Genomic DNA, 18,883 nt, shown 5'->3' with positions numbered 1-18,883 from the left:
GACACTCAATTCATTGCCTTGTTTCCCAAGTCAGTGCAAAAAGCATTTGTTGCATGCGCATTGGACAGGGGATGAATATGGCTAGAATGTGCCCTCCAGAAAAGGGCCTCTTTGAGTGAGAGCACAGGAGAACCTGGAGGTGCCTGAGGCTGGACATAGGGCCGGCCCTAAGGTAGCATCATTGACAACCGTCCTGCCAACTATTCACTCCCACGGCCAACAGGAAGGCATTTTCTTTGCAAGGAGCCTGCTCTCTCAGTGCTGCGTTGCAGGCAACGAGAGCAGCCGTCATGCACACACTGTCTCAAAGTTCTGTGCCTCCCACATTGTTTCAGGATTCTTCATCATGGTGTGATCTCAGCCGTTCTGAATTCTTTGAAGAAGCAGCCTTTCCACCTAGCCCACAGCACGCAGGCAAAGTGCTGCAGCCTCAACCAAGAGAGGGGCCTGGGAGTAGACCTGCAGGAGAGAGGGTGAACAGACGCATGTTGAGCCAGGGGCTGCTTGAGCCACCCAAGGCCTCGCCTCCTGCAAGGCCCAGCACAGTCCCACTGGTCATCCTCCGGAAAAAGCGCGGCCAGGCCGGCTCCGGGCCTAGTGGAGATGCTAGCTCCTTGCTGCTTGCTGACATCAGCAGTTCACCTCCCAAGCCTTCCCCTGTCAAAAGCCTCCCCTTCTCCCCCTCGCAGGTAGAGCACAATTTCTGCACAGCTATTATTAATTTTCAACAAACCACCTGAACCTTAATAATCTAGAAACTAATCCTTTGGAACGAATGACTAATGCCATTGCCCTCGCTGATTTTAGCCTGTCATGGGATTGAGCCATCACTCAGTCGTTTGGCCTCCCAGAGTTTAGGCTGCATGCGGACTGGCTGATGGTTTTGTCCTATTCTCTGGTTTTGTTTGTTGGTTTGTTTGTTTTACTCTGTGGGTAATTTGGAAGGTAGTCGGTTGCATGGGATGCACTTTCATTTCATCACCACTAGACTTTAACATTCTCATCCCTTGCTCTTCTCTCTTCTGATCCCTCCCTATGACAATTTTAACGTGTTTTCTGCCTGTTTCTTCATTTATGATGTGATTCACTGACCCAAGAAAGGAAGGAAGGAACCAAACTGTGTTTATATAACATTTAGGATACAATTAGAAAATGTAAAAGTTCCAGTCCATCTGTAAGCAAAAATGTTTAGGAACTGAAGAAAAATCATTTTTTTGAATTTTATTTTTTTTCAACTTGGATTTTTTTTTTTAATTGTGCTATAGTTTACTGGAACAGTTTTTACCATTGAATGTTCTTATTTCATGGAGTTCTTTTGTTTTTTTTTTTTAAAGGCATGGGAATTACAACTCTCGTCTGACACCTGCATTTGTAAATTACTAAAATAAATGAGCTTAATAGATCATTTTGATTTGGCAAGCATTTTTCCCTACCCTATCAGCTGCATTTGAGAATAGCTTCACATGTGTATAAGTGATGCCCTCGCCAAAATAAATGGATCTTGTTTTTTACCTATGTTTTCTAAACTGTGTTCTGCAAGTCTTTGCTCAGTGTTCTGAATACGTAGGTGTGTGCGTTTGGGAAATAAGGCAGCAAACAAAGCTGAACATGGTCTCTTACCTGGCGAGCCCTGTGGGGGTTTTAGCATGCTGTTGGGCGCTGTGAGAGTCCAGACTGAGCAAGCTATCCGCCGGGCTTTTCCCACTCACCTGATTGTGGACTTATTTCAGGAAAGCCTAATTTTTTTTCCTTCCAGAACTTTAGTATTCTGAGCAATAGCATGTATTATTCAAGAACTTTCCACATAATATCAGCCTTGTGGAACCATAGTTTTGGCTTAACAGATTATTCAAGAGAGAAACCAGAATGTGAAAGAAACATAATTTCCAAACAAAACACTTGAAAAATGAATAAAGAGTACATTTCTCATTCTCCTTAGTGGCAGATGGCATTTAGTGAAAGTATTTTCTTGGGATTTTGCCAGTTTTTCAGCATTGTTCCTCATTTCCTTACTTGGAAGTCGCACTTGACTAAAATAAAACAATATCCTAGCCACTAAATGTTTTTTAACATCTTTATTATATTGTGGGTCAATAGAACATATTGAATATTTTTCTAGCTGTGATTTTTAAATTGGGCTGACTAAAAGGAATCACTATTTAATATAAGTGTTTTTCCCTCCCCCACATTTAGTTCTTAAACACTTCCAGTAACCATGAAAACCTAGACTTGGAAATGCCTTCTTTAACCTCGACCCCTCTCAGTGGTCACAAGTTGACTGTTACAACACCATTTCCTAGAGAACAGACTGTGAAAACACAAAAGGAGAATACTATGTAAGTCCTTGGTTCAAAAAGCATATGAATTGTTTGCTTATATGTAATGGACGCAATGCCTTTTCTAGCTGTCAGATCCATTGCTACATGTATAATTTGACTGATTCACTTGTATGTAATTGTATATGTTTCCAAATTGAGAGTGTCTGTCCTGGGCTTGTCACAACTACCTGGAGGTGGAGAGCGTGGGACTCACTGGAAGTATGTGTCAGCCCTTGCTCTGACTTTTCCTGTATACAAAAAGGTGATTTTTCCTAGAACTTTTGCATTCTGTGTATCTGCTTGTTCATTAAGGACTTTTCATTGCACTGAAAAGAAGATTTTTCAGTCTCCTTTCCTGTCTCATTATAAACTTGAGAACCAGGATGAGTATATATATATATACTCATCCTGGTTCTCAAGTTTATATTAGGTTTTCTTTTGACATCTCCAGAAATATATGATTAGAAGCCAAGAAGTGGCTCAGCAATCTTTTTTATTTGTTAAAGGGAGCCAGTTCAAAGAAATGATAGAGAAAGTCAACTTTTGAAAAAACACTCTCGTGTATTTCGCAATACAAAAAGTAAATCTTCAAAGGTTGGCATATTTTATCATGTGGACCCTGTTTTAACAAGAAGTTAGCATTGATTTGTTGTTAAAAAAAAAAAAGAAAAAATAACCGTCCACAGGGCTTATGGTCATTATACAAACCTGTGGATGCTACATGAAGAACCATTGAGATGAAAAATGCTTCAATACTCTTTGTCTAGGGATATGCTATTATGAAAGCTTTGCATATATATAAATACATAAAAATATGTAATACATATATATAAAATCTGTTTTTGAACAAGTATCTGTGATTGATCAACATGCCCAATTCCATATCAATATCAGTGTATATTCAATGAAAAAATATGAGACTCAATAGATAGAATAATGAAACAGGGACTTGTCCATTTATTTGAGTGTGTATGTTTTCTTTTTAAAAGTTTTAGAACTCCAGCGATCAAAAGGTCAATCCTGGAAAGCTCCCCAAGAACGCCTACGCCATTCAAGCATGCACTTGCAGCTCAGGAAATCAAATATGGTCCCCTGAAGATGCTAGTAAGTGCTAAAGACCAGCCTGGTGTTAGCTGGAGGATTCCAGTGGATGGGCGTTTCCCTCTGATGAACCACCCCCACCCTTGTTTCCTTCAGCCTCAGACACCCTCTCATCTCGTAGAAGACCTGCAAGATGTGATCAAACAGGAGTCTGATGAGTCTGGAATTGTGGCCGAATTTCCAGAAAGTGGTCCTCCTCTGCTGAAGAAAATCAAACAAGAGGTAAGCATGAGGCCTTTGGCAGGGACAGGCTGTGTCCTGCAGCTCAGTGTCCCTGGCAGCAGTGCCTGTGTGAAGAACACTTGCCATCCAGCGATTTCACAGGACATGCAGGATAAGGTACAGCCAGATGGGACACATTGGATCTTTACTTTGGAAAGCCCAGTCCCTGTCTGCTTGAACAGAAGACATGTTACAAAGGATTAAGCAATGGGAAGGAAGAATCTGTCCACTGTATTTTTTTTCATTACTTATATTAGATAGAAGATAGATGCTTCACTCTGGATACCATAGGGAATTGGAATTACGTTTAACTCAGTGTAAAAGCAGAGCTAATCTGCCAGGATCACAGCTTTAGTTTATTGGCAGATGAGTGTTTGAGAGATTGGTCAGGAATGTGCACTTGAGAGTCAATGTTTCTGGGAAGTTCAGGTTTTACAGATAACAAATCACGTCTTGTTTGTTTTCAGGTGGAGTCTCCTACCGATAAGGCAGGAAACTTCTTCTGCTCCAACCACTGGGAAGGGGACAGTCTAAATACTCAGCTGTTCCCTCAGGCATCGCCTGTGGCAGATGCACCTGTAAGTACAGACCAAGTCCCAGAGTCCCAGAGTTACACAGAGAGAGAAGCAGAGATAGGAAAATCTTCCATCCACTGATTCACACCCACAGTGGCCCTCAGTGGCCATGGCTGGGCAGGGCTGAAACCAGGAACTAGGAGCTTCTTCTAGGTCTCCCAAGTGAGTGCAGGGACCCAAGTAATTGGGCCATTTTCAGCTGCTTTCCCAGGTACATTAGCAGGGAGCTGGATCGGAAGTGGAGCAACCGGGAGTAGAGTGGGCACCCGTATGGAATACTGAGGCTGCAGCCAGTGGATTACGCTACCATGCCACAGTGTCAGCACCAGCACTCACTTGTTAAAGCATCTTATTTCTGAAGAGTCTTACTATTGTAGAATATAGAACTGAAAGTTTAAATACCCAAATTTTCATGGTTTGTTTTCCTATGATTTATATCTGTGCTGCTTAAAAAAATCTGCATGGGCATTTCTGTGATCCTGGGGAGTTAACTGTTGCATTTTCCTTTCATTTATCTGTCTTCTGAAGGACGTATTTCTTTTCCTAGTTAGTTGTCTATTGTTTGGTTTCATGTAGAACCTGGCATTGTTTCAACCAGGGAATTCTAGGGTAAATACCCCGGATTATACCCCATAGTGCATTGCATCACTTCTCATAACTTTCAGAGTTTGTGATGTGTGAATGCTTACAGACTGTGAGCTAATCAAATTGCTAATATTTACTCTGTGTGGACCGAGTGTTTAGTCGTATTGTTAAGGGTTTAGATGAATTAATCCATTTAATCCTCACAGTACCTTGGGTCACTTCATCATTTCCATTATTCCAACTGGGCAGCTGAGACACAGGGAGGCTTAGGTGTTTGTGTGAAATCACACACCTTCGTAAATGCCCATGCTGGGTTGGGACTGAGAATCTGGTTCTGAATTTTGTGTTTTTCACTATTTTACTAAACTGCTGTGAATCTGTATCTCTAGGATAGTTCTGGAATATCTGAGATAAAATATTCTCTTCCCAGAGCCCAGTAAATCACTTATTTTTAAGAGCAAATATTCCTGAGTTCATTTAGCAGTTGTTATGAATGTCTGTTATTCACAAGCTTAGAAGTATGTGAGACGAGAGTTTTCAATTGTGATGATTTTTACCATATTGGGATTAGGGTTAGTTCCCAGTTGAGTTCTTCTTTTCACCCATGGGAAGGAGCATCTCTGGCAGATGTCTGTACTCTTTCACGCCAGTGTGTGTCATCTGACAGTGACCTCCTGTCTACAATGTGAAGGTGGTGTTGGTTCTCACATTATCTAATCACCTTTATTCCACATTGTTCTCCTTTTCTTTAGAATATTCTTACAAGTTCCGTTTTAATGACACCAGTATCAGAGGATGAAGACAATGTTCTCAAAACATTTACAGTACCTAAAAATAGGACCCTGGCCAGTCCCTTACAGGTAATGACAAGTCCAGCATTGGTTTCTTAAGATCCGCTTACTAAAAAGCTGTCATCCTTCTTTCACATTTTATAACTCATGTTAGAATGTGTTCGTAAGAGGCAGAGAAATAGAGACCAAGTTCCCAGTTGCTGGTTCACTCCTCGGTTAGCTGGGCCAAGACTGAAGCTGGGAGAGGCAGAAGTCCAAATACATGAGGCGTCACTGCTGCCCCTTGGTGTCTACATTGGCAGCTCGAGTCAGGATTCACACATACACTCCAGTGTGACTTATGGTATCCTAACCAGTAGGCCCAACCCTGTATTTTTTTGCTTAAAATTTTAGATGTAGAGGAATGATGTCTTTAGATAAATTCTTGTGGTTTAAAATACCCTGTTTATTGCTACTCATGTGAGACACGATGGACATTTTTGAGACCAAGTGCCCAAAGTATGATGCGAGAAAACCATTCTTACTGTGGCAGAGACTAAAATATACATGACATGCATATCTCCTTATTTTAAATATTTTTAGAAGTTTACTTTCTGGGTTTCCTGTTGTGATGCAGTATATTAAGCTGCTGCTTGTAACCCTGGTTCAAGTCTTGGCTGTTCCACTTCCCATCTGGCTACCTTAGGTTTCCAGAGAGACAGCCAAGGATGGTCCAAGTACTTCAGACCATTCCGTAAATATGGGAGACCCAAACAGAGTTCCAGTCTCCCAACTTCAACCTCCTGGCCCAGTCCTGGCTCTTGTAACCATGTGGGGAATGAACCAGCTGATGGGCATTCTCTTTGTCCGTTTTTCTCTCTCTCTGTTGTCCTGCCTTTCAAACAAATAAGATAATTTCTTAAGTTTACTTTTTATGGCAAATTAAAAAAAAATTTTTTAATGCCCAGAGACTGCTTAGCTTTGAAATTAGCTAATCAGAGAAAAATTGCAATTTTTAAACTATTGGGATAAGTCAACTCTAAAGGCTGTATGGCTAATCAGTGGCTAACCACCTGATGACAGGCTTTAATATCAAAAGAGATTTCCCTTGTAACCCTGAAGAGGGTGTGTGTATTGGTGAAATACAGCAAATTCCAAATTAATCCTGAGCCAAATGTAAATAAGAATGCAAATTTTATCCTTACAAGTTATTTAAAGCAGTTCCCAACACTAAATAACCTAAGACCCAGCCACCTGGAGGCCTTCTTCCGCAACCTCTTGACTCTTATACTATATGGAGTTCATGGAGCAGGTGAATAGCTTGGATTCAGAAATGTGGAATCACATGTTTTCATGTTAAAGGCGTCACAATATAGTGAGTGGCACAGTGGTTCAGACATCATTTGGGGTCCCTGATTCTGTTTCAAAGTGCCAGTTGTGCTTTTCATTCCTGCTTCCTGCTGCTGCCCTGGGAAGCAGCGGATGCTGACTCAAGTGTTTGGGTCCCTGACATCTACATGGGAGATCCAGATTGAAGTCTAGCCTCTGGGCTTCATCCTGGCCCAGCTCTGGCTGATAAGGTATTTGAGGAATGAACCAGGGGAATTAAGATCTCTGTCTGTCTCTCCTCATTTCAGATTAAAAACAAATAATAATAATAATAATAATGGTACTGTGAGAGGGCAGTAGGCTTTGAAAACTTGCCCATTCGTTAAAGGACTTCCCCTCATTGTCGTATGCCTTCTCATTGCACAATGTGAGAATCTTAAAGCCTCCCTTTTCAGTATGTGAGATACTTAGTGCAAAACCAGCTGGAAGGGTTGCAGGTACACTTTGTTAGTTTACTTGTTAGTTTACTCAGATCCTTCCCCTGTGGCCTCTCTCGGCTCTCAGCTGCTTGAGGCTAGAGTGTGGCAGAGGGAACCACCAGCACTGCTGGACGATCAGAAGCTTGGACAGCTTCCATGGGAAGACTCATAGGAGCACAAAGGGCTGGGACAGGAGGAAGAGAGTGAATTCCTCTAAGTGTGAGAGTGAAACAGAAGAGAAATTAGAAAGATTGTCCATGCAAGGGGCAGCCATTTCATATTCCTGGAGTCTGTGGTGGGTGTCACTGCATAGTGAACTGGGCTAATACACTTAGGACATCCTCATTCCTGTCACAGTGCCGGTTCCATCTGAACAGCTCCACTTCAAATCCGGCTCCCTATTTATGCATCTGGGAGGTAACAGGTAATGGCCCAGTATTTGGTTCCCTGCCAGCCACGTGGGAGTCCCAGATGGAGCACAGGTCTCTTGGCTTCAGCCTGGCTCAGCTCCTGCTGTTACAGGCATTTGGAAAATGAACCAACGGGTGGAAAACTCTCTCTGTCTTTCTCTCTCTCTCTCTCTCTGTCTCTGTTTCATTTCACCCCCTGCAAAAGCCCTGTGTGTTTGTGTGTCCAACTCTGCTTTTCAAGTATGTGAAAATAAATAAGCATTAAAATTGTTACCCGTGATTGATCCTGAGTGCAGAAGGGAAGCACTTTGTTTATGTTTATTTCTTTCCCTCATGAATTACTTGGCCCCTGGTTTCCAGGTCATGGGGTTGGATTGGCGTTATGACCACTTTACACTAGCCCATGTCTAGCATAGATTGTGGAGTTCAGCCTGAGACTCAGCCTGCCTTTATAGCAGTATTGAAAAACTTGGTTCTAATTATCACAGAGCAAACATATAAACAGATTTGGGGACGGTTATCATTTTATAAGTTGAAAACCAGTTGACTCCTAGCTTTTGGACTAGCCAAATAGTGTTTAGATAAAACCGTTTAGAACTGAACATAGTACTGAACTAAATGTATATTGTATAAAAGTTGGCTGGAATGTCAATACCTATGAAAATAGGATGTCTAGGATTTTACCACAAGTAGTTTAATGCTTCTCAAGTTTTAAAAAATAATTTATATGGAACTCTGTCAATATATACATCTATTTGATGGAAATATTTGTTTAAAAAAATTTTTTTAGAGGTTTATCTTTATTACAAAGTCAGATATACAGAGAGGAGAGACAGAGAGGAAGATCTTCCGTCCGATGATTCACTCTCCAAGTGAGCCTCAATGGGCCGGTGCGCGCCCATCTGAAGCCAGGAACCAGGAACCAGGAACCTGGAACCTCTTCCAGGTCCCACGGGGTGCAGTGTCCCAATGCATTGGGCTGTCCTCGACTGCTTTCCCAGGCCACAAGCAGGGAGCTGGATGGGAAGTGGAGCTGCCGGGATTAGAACCGGCCCCACATGGGATCCTGGGGCGTTCAAGGTGAGGACTTTAGCCGCTAGGCCACGCCGCCGGGCCGCTTGTTTAAAATTTTTAAGAGATAGCTCTATTTTATTCATTTGTGTTTTGTATTCTACCAATGAGTCATATTTGGCAGTACATTTTAGACAAAGAAATTATTCTTTTTTGGAGGCTCGCCTACCAGCCTTTGTGGTTTTACTTCTAATTGTAAATTCATGCACACACCTCTGCATAAGTATAGTCAAATTTAGGTTGATATTTTAAAGTTAGAAATGCAAGAATCTATGAGTTTAACATTTAACTAAGATAACTTTCCAACATATGTAGAGGTAAACAAAAAAATACAGTGTTCTCCTTTAACAATTATTAACATTTTAACCCCCCCCCCTTTTGTGCAAAGTAATGAAATTTCAGACACTATAGCTATATTCTTATGTACTTTTCAGGTATATCTCAAAAACTGACTTTTTCCAATGTAAGCAAATACTAGATACTCTGATGTCCAGGATACATTTATTTAACTGTTCCCATTAATCCAAAAATGATCTTTTTTATTATGTGCTTGTTTAGTTATTGGTTGAGTCTTTTAACCTCCAGCCCAGGAGAGTCCATTTGAAATTCTGTGATGATGGAAAGCTGCTGGTCAGAAATGACTTTTGAGCACTTGGAATGTGGCTGGTGCTACAGAACACAATATTCAGTTCTTATCTAGGTTGTTTTAATTTTTAAAGATTTATTTTATTTATTTGAAAGGCAGAGTTACAGAGAGACCAGGAGAGACAGAGTGACATTTTCCATCCACTTGTTTCACTCCCCAAATGGCCACAGTGGTCAGGATTGGCCCAGGAACAAAGAGCTTCATCCAGGTCTCCCGTATGGGTGCAGGGACCCAAGCCAGTCTCCACTGCTTTCCCAGGCACACTGGCAGGGAGCTAGATTGGAAGTGGAACAGCCAGGACTCCATACAGGATGAAGCACTGCAGGAGGTGACTTAAACCCACAGCAGCATTCCCGAGTTTAACTGAAAAGTTGATTTCCTCTCCTTACCCTCTTCTTGGAGTTAGCCATTTTCCCAAGGGGTTTTGAATCCTTCTGGTGGGAAAAAATGTTTGGAAACCGAAGTCAGGATTCTAATGGTACTCTTATTTGTAGGTTGTTACTGAGATACAGTGAATTTTAAGTGAGAATTTTCAATATATATCCAAATGTATAGTCTAGAAATAGCTTAAATTTATTTACCTTTAAGTCATATGCACAATGATGTTATGTTGTATTTTTAAATGATGTGTGCTTAATCTTTTTCCCAAAGGAATGTGATCGTAGAATTCTTTTTTCTTCTTCTTCCTTCTCTTCTTTAAATTGCCTTAATTTTAAGTTGTAGACACAACCAAGTTATTCTGGTAATCAAACCTTTCTGAGACACTTTTTCCATTTATGTCTTTTGTGTGGCCCAGAAGATAGAAGATTCTCGCATTATACCATCATCAAGGCACTCAGCTTTTTCCCTACGTTGTGTGGGACCCGGGATGAAGTCTAAGAGGCTTACAAAATGATCACAATTAAGGAAATACTCAAAACATTTAGCCTAGCCTGATTCATTGCAGAAAGCACTAGGTTTTTAAAGAAATTAGTTATTTAAACGTATTTATTTGAAAGGCAGAGACAACAAGAGGGAATTCCTCTCAGGATCGCTCCCCAGATGCCTGCAGCAACAGGGCTGGCCTGCACTCAGGCCAGCAGCTGGAGACCTGAATCCAGGCCTGTCTTAGGGGCGGCAGCAACTCAGTTACCTGAGCCATCACCTGCCACCTCCCAGGGCATTCATAGGAAGCTAGACTAGGGTTGGGACGGGAACCTAGGCACTCATGGGTGGGTAGTTGGCACACTACATGGTAGCTTAGTCACTGAGGCAAACGCCCGACCCTGGATTCTGCTTGTTCAGAAATCAAGAAAGACTGAGGCCAACACACTCACACACACACACACACACTCACACATACACTCACACACGCCTACCTCCCTCTGCGAGGGAAAAAATTGTTGCCTGCTTTTCTCAGTCTGTTTTTATTTGGCTTTCTAGGGTAAAATAAATACATTATGCTAACAAACATTTGTCACAGTAGACATTTTTTATTGGTAGATCCAAAACCATACTTAAGTTGTAAGCCTTCTAGAACTTCTCTATTTTTCTCTTAAATTATACTTTCCCTTTACTCCTATTTAAAACTTGAGTGTAAAAGATGTGTTCATATGCTTCGTGCTCACTCACTTTCCTCTTTTTTCTAACCACAGAATGACAGCCTTAAATTTTAATTTCCTGACTTGGCTTGTCATGGTCATGCTTTTTTTTCCCTTTTTTTCAAACAGTAGCTTAATTTGAACAAATTTCTCAAGCCATGATTACTTAAACACATTTGCACAGGATCAAAGAAGTGTAAAGTGGCCTTTTGGTTTTATGTGTTTGGGATTGCCCTTATCTTTGTATGATATGTTTGTGAAATGTTCAGTTTTTCACAAAATAAAGCCAACCCTTTTTGCACGGTAGGAGTTGCTGCGTAGTGTCGCAGGCTTGCATGCGGTCAATGGAAGTTGGGTTCCAGGCCAGGTGAATTAAGTCGCTCTTGTTGTAAATGAGGGACTGCGGCATACCCTGCGCTCATCACAGAGGTTGCCAAGATCAGATGGATAGACCATTGCTTTCATGGAGGCAGCATGTTCACCAGTGCACAGCTGTGCTGTTATTCAGAAAGCAAAAGCTACACCCAGTCCCAGTCCTTAGAAACAAAGGCCAAGAGGCCTCCCAGGCGTCCCAGGCTCACACGGTGTGGTGTGGTGCTTACTCTAGCATGTCATTCCCTGTGCCACTTTCGCAGAACTGTGTCACTGGGTCACCAGAAAACATAGCTGATTCCACTCAGTCCTTGAAATTGGGGTCGTCAGACCCGTGTTTCTCGCTTCTCTGTACTGTGCATTGGCAGGTGCAGCCCTGTGACTGGGCACATGTGCAAAAGCCCTTGCTGCACATTTCTTAATCCAGCATTTTGATCTTGCTCCCTCAATATCTCCACACTCATTTGGTTCTCCCTCTTGGTCACTTTTGTTTTTTCTACTTACCAGGACGAAATTTAGGTTTGCTGTCAGTAGTAGTTTAATGACCCGCTTTCAAGAGATAGTATACATTCAGCAGGTTTTCTCCTGTGCAAGTTTTGGGTTGAACTGAGAAACACTAACTGAGAAGGGAAGATCTATTAAAATGGAATATCCCACCCCGGACACCACAGGACATTTTTTTATTTGTTTTGTTTGGTGATGCTTAGAATAAACACTCGGAGATAGACTCTTCCTGAGAGTGGAAAGGAGGGAACAAAGAGAGAATTGCTTTAGAATAATTTGACACTTGTCTTCCTCTTAATAGTCTGGAACTAATATGTGACCAAAGAAAGTTTGCTTTTGCAAAATATTGTGGCATCGTAGGCTACGTGATATAAACTATTGGAAAGTCTGGAAGTATGTAGATGATGAGCTCTTTAGACACATCTGAGGCAGACTCCAAGTTCAAGAGAGGTTCATCCATGTTGGCAACTTAATTGAGGCTTGGGAAGGGGGAAGCGCTGGTGGGTGAAGTGACTTTCAGCCATCCCATACCCCCCCACACACACCTTTCATTTTTAAAACTCTTGCCTGTGAAAAGTTAGCAGCCCCAAAGTTGGAAGCACTTGGTTGACTTGTGCCCCCACAGGGAAGCATTTGCTATTGAGAAAGGTTTGATAACCAATAACCTTATTTTAGTAGTATTTCTTTTCAAATTCATCACTGACTTCTAAGATGACTGAAAATGTCTTTATTGTCTCTTATAACCTATGCATTTTTAAAAAGATGCCTGTTTGGGAAGGCTTTCTGGCTTAATATTTTCCCCAAGAGGTCGTTTACTTCAAATAGGTCCCATAGAATAATGAGATTATTTTTATTGTTTACTCTTGGTGGCCATTCATATCTGCTTATTACTTTAAAACAAATTAAAAACACAGTACCATCTCATGAATTTCTTTGGTTTTCCAGAATCTGTTGTTTAGGGGCTTATACAAATTTTTGATTAGGTCTGCAGATTTTAAAATGAAGACTTTGCCAAGACTTCTGGTGACAACACATACTGTGTGAATTCACTCTACAGATATAATAGTAGTTGTTCTATATGATAAAAAATCTATTCAGATTCTCAATATGAAGAGAATCAAATCTTGACAGAAAACCACCTGTGGACCTGGTCTTGTCTCATTTTATTTCTTCTGTCTTCTAGAAAGGATCTGTCTTTATATAGAGTGCTTTAGCAGGATATCCTAGTTAAGGCTTTGACAGACAGTTTGCAGTTCACTTCTGCCCAGAGGCAATTAAAGGCACATTACAGAATAGGCAGGATGACTCCCAAGCCAGAGGAGGAGGATGTGTGGGTAGGATTACTAACGCCCAAGTGAATTAGGACGGAGTGACATGCCTGCCACAGCCCCACGGGTTGGTAACTGAACAAAAGTTTAGGTGCAGAAACCAGTAATTCTGATTGCTTCTTTAGTGTAAATGCAACTAGCATTTGGAAAAAATTTAAAAAAAAAAAAAAAGAAAACGAGAAGGATGGCCAAAGAGGTATTTTCTTCCTGTACAGCGGCATCTAATCCTCTTGTGTCAGAACTACTCTGTCTGCTTGAAAAGTTGGAAGGATGCCCCAGGGCTTCAAGGTGAGAGGGGAGAAAGGGACCTTTCGTTTCCTAGCTGAGTGTTCTAACTCCTCCTCCTGCTGGGCTGTGATGCCGTGTGACTGCTGACTACCTCCACTGTGGTGGACAGGCCCGCTTTGTTCTGTCTCGCACCCACACTCGTGACCCTCCTGTTCCTATGTACGTGACCGAGACAGTCAGGTGTCCTGAGTCACCTCGTCTGCCCCCAGAAACACGGTGCTTTTCTGCAGTTTGAGCATTTCCGTGAGGGCAAAGTAGTTTTTAGTGAAGTCTCCTGTAATTCTGCTTCATAAAGTTCTTATTAGAAATAAATGGGACCTTCTTCCTATCAATCTTTTTTAAAAACAAGTAAATATATATTTATATATTTGAAGATTTATTTGTTTATTTTACTGGAAAGTCAGATTTACAGAGAGAAGGATAGGCAAAGAACTTCAACCACTGGTTCACTCCCCAGTCAGCCGCAATCTGAGCCAATCTGAAGCCAGGGACTTTCTCTGGGTCTCCCATGTGGGTGCAGGGTCCCAAGACTTTTGGCTGTCCTTGACTGCTTCCCCAGGCCGCCAGCAGGGAACTGGATGGCAAGTGGAACAGCCAGGATACGAACTGACACCCATATGGGATCCCAGCACGTGCAAGGCGAGGACTTTAGCCACTAGACTACTGCTCTGGGCCCCTTTCCATCAGTCTTATGCTAAGCATCTGCTCCTGAAGAAGAGGCAAACATGAGTAACGGAGGGTCCACTTGGAACATTCTATCACATACACAGTCATGTTTTAAGCAGAAAATGCATTAATTTGGTAATAATATTTAGTTCTCTGGAACAGACTGAGAATTTGAGTCAGTCTCAGTACCAAAGGTAAGAATTCAACTTTTTGCCAGGAAGCATAGTAAAAGAGGTATTATTTTTGAGATCCATGGTTTCCATGGAGAAGTCCAGACAAGTAGAAAAATCCTTAAGCAGAGAGATATAGATCATCCTGTCTTCCTTGCCCCTCCACTGCTGTGTCCATTCTCATTTTCATTCTCTCTTTGCCTCCATTTGTTTCAAGACACACATTGTTTGTCAGGTAGGTTCAGATTTACCTAGAGAATACAGTTTATGAAATATTTCATTCTGTTCCCTCTTTCATCACCAGTTCTTTAAAATCTGTGCTGTTAGTCCTTTATGCCTCCAGTTGTGGCTTCTAGGCAAGGAGTGTGTGTTCCCATCATGGTACAGCCCTGGCCTATTAAACCAGCCACTCGCAAAAAACTGGTCCTTCCCTGTCACCTGGCTGCTGTGCCTACAAACTGAGCAACTGAGAAGACAGCATCAGGTTTTATTTTTCGATCAATATTTATATCTTTATTGTGTTTGAAAAGCAAATAAATTTCCCCTCCAGTGTCTTATTCCACAAATGCCCACAAGAGCCAGTGCTGGGACAGAACGCAGTGTGAGTGGCAGTGACCCAAGTACTTGAGTTCTTGCCTGCTGTCTCGCCAGCTAAATGTCAGCAGGAAGATGGCATAGGAGCTAAGTGCAGACACAAGCCTTAAGGCATCCGCAGTGTGAGCTGTGGATATCCCAAGCAGCATCTCAGCCATTGTGCCAAGTGGCACCATGTACTTGCTACTTTTAAGTTTGTGTCAGTGTCTGTATTATTTTCCATGCCACACTGCAAAATTTCATCAGCAACATATAAGCGATCCATTAAACTATAAGAGGGAATTTAGATGGGCAGACACACAGGAGCACTGTGTTGATTTAATCCGCATGCTTGACTCTATGGAGACATTGTTATTCAGAACTATTTCAAAGAACGCTGTAACTACCCTGGTGATCTTGCTTAGCAAAGCATTAAATGCTTTGTGTCGGAGCTCCACCCAAAAGGGTTGTCATCATCTTTGTCATTTTTGTGAAATACAGTTCCTGGGGAATGAGGGGGGTGAATTCTTCTTGCCACGTGGGGCTTCAGGTTCTATGTTGAGCCTCTGAGCTTTCAGAGTATGTGTGTGTACTAGGACAGTGCCATTTGCGTCAGATGGGGGGAGGCAGGGGATGACACAAGCTGATGAGCTGGCTTTGGGTCCTAGGAAAATTCAGAAACTAGAGCATAACACTGCAGACCTCATGTGGCTGAGGCTTTGTTCTAGCCACAGGGTGAGGGAATCCAAGGACCGCACCATGACGATGTAACTTTTGTTGTATCAGACCCCTCTGTTAAAATGTCTGATGACATCCCTGTCACTGCAACACATCTGCCTGGATGCCAAGATCCAGACCGGTGCCCTGAACACACAGTTTCCCACCGAGTTACTTGTGTTGCTCCTAACAAGAGCTCTTATGGAAGCAGCATCTTAGACTGATGGGGGGGTCAAATTCTTGCTTGATCATTGTTTGAAGTTTGTTGCCTGATGTTTCCCTTGCTTTCCAATTGCCTGACCTGTAAAGTAGGAGCAGTGAGTCATACCTGCGTGCAGGTGTTTTGTGTGAGAAGAAAATAAGCTGAAGCATGTGGAACACTCTGAAGCGTGGGTGGCGTGGATAAGGGCTTGCTAAATGGTGTCATCATCTTCTGTGAGCCCTTTTCTCCGTCTCCCTTTCTCTCTCTCCAAGTCCCTCCCACCAGCAATGTACAAATGGCAGCACCCTTCCTCTTTCCTGCCACGTTTGGATTTTACTCCTGCTTACCCACCTGTCATTTTCAATCTTGTCCATCCTTGTCCTTCCCAGCTGCACTGCCCTGGCAGCCATTGTCCCCTACTACCAGCCCAGCCCTGTTCACCTAGGCGTGGCACCAAACCTGCACACACAGTTGTGCCGACACTCTTACCTGTTAGGACACACAGCTTCATATTGTGTTCAGAGCAGGAAGCTTCGTGACTTTTTTGTCCCATGGAAAATAATCTCTCCTCAGGGTCATCAGTGAGATGAGCAGGGCCTTTATAAAATCACTGGCTTGGTCTTGAGCTTACATGCACTGAATCTTCTATCATCTCTTGTTTCTGTCTCCCTAATCTGCTCAGAGACAAGTTGGAGATCTGCATCCGGATGAGACCCGTTGGGATAAGTGTTTCATGGACAAATCTTGCCCATGTTCATATTATTTCTTTGTCCCGTGTGTCACCAGGCCCTTTCCTTCCGTGTTTTTGAAAGCCTGTTTTCTTGTACTTATTTTGTGAGCATCTTAAAGCCTGTTGAACACTCAGTAGTCCAGGGGTCCGCCACTTTCCACAAGGGAGCCGGAACTTTGTATGCTGCCCCTGATGGGATTGGAGTTCTTCGGGGGGACTCCAGTGTGTGCTTCCTGGCCTGACCTTGCCTTTGCTTTTCTCCCTCTTAGGCTGGTGCCTGGGATGCTGCGTCCTGTGGGAAGACAGAGGATCAGATGACGGCTTCAGGCCAACCTCGCAAATATGTGAATGCATTCTCAGCCCGGACTCTGGTCATGTGAGACATTGCCAGAAAAGCATTATGGTTTTCAGAACACTTCAAGATGACTTGGGATGTTTCGTTCCTCAACATGAAACTTTTCATGAATGGGAGAATAACCTATTTTTGTTGTGGTACAACAGTTGAGAGCAGCACCAAGTGCATTTAGTTGGATAAAATCTTATTGGATTTCACCCAACTAAAAAGATTTTTAAAAATAAATAGCAGTCTTACCTAAATTATTAGGTAATGAATTGTAATCAGTTGTTAATATCTTAATGCAAATTCAAAAAATGATTTATCTGTATTTTAGAAGATCCAACAGATCAGTATTTTTTCCTGTGACAAGTTTTTCTGAAATTTTACACACAAAAAGGTACTCCAGTATTTCACTTTTCTCAATCACTAAACATAGGCATAGGTTGTTTAAAAAAATCAGCCAAAGCATTACTGTAAACGTTGGCTAAACACCATGGGACAATGAATGGAGAGCATGAGTGCTCATTTATGGTTAATAACCTTGGAGGTACATTAACTGTACTCAAACATTTATGAGTTTTTTGTTAGCTTGCTTTAAAAAATTATTACTGTACGAAATAGTTTTATAAAAATTATATTTTTATTCAGTAATTTAATTTTGTAAATGCCAAATGAAAAATGTGTTTTGCTGCTATGGTTTTAGCCTGTAGACATGCTGCTAGTATCAGAGGGGCAGTAGAGCTTGGATGAAAAGAAAAGAAACTTGGTGTTAGGTAATTGACTATGCACTAGTATTTCAGACTTTTTTATTTTTTATATATATACATTTTTTTCCTTTTGTAAAACATTGGAAAACTTATTTGGGAGATTTTGCATTTCTTGTTGAGTGTATGTGTGTATGTGATGTGAGTGTGTATGTCTTTTTTTTTTTCGTGATGGTTGGTTTATAAAAGCATGCATTGCACTTCTTTTTTGGGAGATCTATGTTGTTCATGTCCTATGTGGTTTTTGTTTTTGTTTTTTTTTTGTTTTTGTTTTTTTTTTTACTTCAGCCTGGCTGTTCTTTAATTCCGGGGTTCTGAGTTGGATCAGTATCCCTCATGGTTGCTAAGTGTAGGGTCTCAGAACTGCCACACGGATCCTGTGTTTGCAACTGGGAGACAGAGATGGGGGTCAACAGCCAGTGCTGCTTTTAAGAACATCTGGTGCAAGATGGCTGGCACTGAACTTCTGGTATGACAGTGTACTTACTGCCTTGTAGCGAAATAAAGCTGTGCCCTTATTTTACTTACTTTGGAGTTCTCTTGTTATTTTGTATGATAGTTGGACTTTTAAGAAAATGGGGCAGACTCAAAGCCCTTCCCTTCATCATTTTTTTTAATTAAAGATTTATTCACTTTATTACAGTCAGATATACAGAGAGGAGGAGAGACAGAAAGATCTTCTGTCCGATGATTCACTCCCCAAGTGAGCCGCAACGGCCGATGCGCGCCCATCTGAAGCCGGGAACCAGGAACCTCTTCCAGGTCTCCCATGCGGGTGCAGGGTCCCAAGTCCTTGGGCCGTCCTCAACTGCTTTCCCAGGCCACAAGCAGGGAGCTGGATGGGAAGTGGAGCTGCCGGGATGAGAACCGGCGCCCATATGAGATCCCGGGGCGTTCAAGGCGAGGACTTTAGCCGCTAGGCCACGCCACCGGGCCCCTTCCCTTCATCATTTGCACACCATCTGAACTTCACATGAAATTATGGAGAAAGAAGAAGCAAATCAAGTTCACAAAGTATTCATTAAGGCAAATGGGAGGAATTTTCCAGAAGGCATCCATCAAGGTTCCAACAGCGTTTGAATTGAGCTTAGTGGAAGGAGTTTTCATCTCACAAGAAAGGTCCTGGTATCCAGATGCAGGCAGGCC

The 18,883-nt window shown here is 42.1% G+C and overlaps 1 protein-coding gene across 3 annotated transcripts in view; it reads left to right on the top strand.

Annotated features, from left to right (window-relative positions):
• The window catches only part of MYB (MYB proto-oncogene, transcription factor), a 33,514-nt gene extending 15,250 nt beyond the window's left edge, over window positions 1–18,264 (top strand). The window contains exons 10-16 of one of the 3 annotated variants that reach the window (XM_058672437.1): window positions 336–689; window positions 2,194–2,336; window positions 3,308–3,422; window positions 3,516–3,641; window positions 4,109–4,219; window positions 5,554–5,661; window positions 16,906–18,264. In XM_058672437.1, coding sequence (XP_058528420.1) covers window positions 336–689; window positions 2,194–2,336; window positions 3,308–3,422; window positions 3,516–3,641; window positions 4,109–4,219; window positions 5,554–5,661; window positions 16,906–17,016 — 1,068 coding nt within the window. In that variant the 3' untranslated portion in view covers window positions 17,017–18,264. The remainder of the gene's footprint in view (window positions 1–335; window positions 690–2,193; window positions 2,337–3,307; window positions 3,423–3,515; window positions 3,642–4,108; window positions 4,220–5,553; window positions 5,662–16,905) is intronic. The other 2 variants (XM_058672483.1, XM_058672539.1) reach the window with 2 other exon arrangements.
• Window positions 18,265–18,883: the final 619 nt, after the last annotated feature.

This window comes from Ochotona princeps, chromosome 1 (assembly GCF_030435755.1).
Source record: "Ochotona princeps isolate mOchPri1 chromosome 1, mOchPri1.hap1, whole genome shotgun sequence".
Classification (NCBI taxonomy): domain Eukaryota; kingdom Metazoa; phylum Chordata; class Mammalia; order Lagomorpha; family Ochotonidae; genus Ochotona; species Ochotona princeps.
The sequence above is the reverse complement of the archived record's forward strand: the minus strand, read 5'-3'. Positions and strand labels throughout refer to the sequence as shown.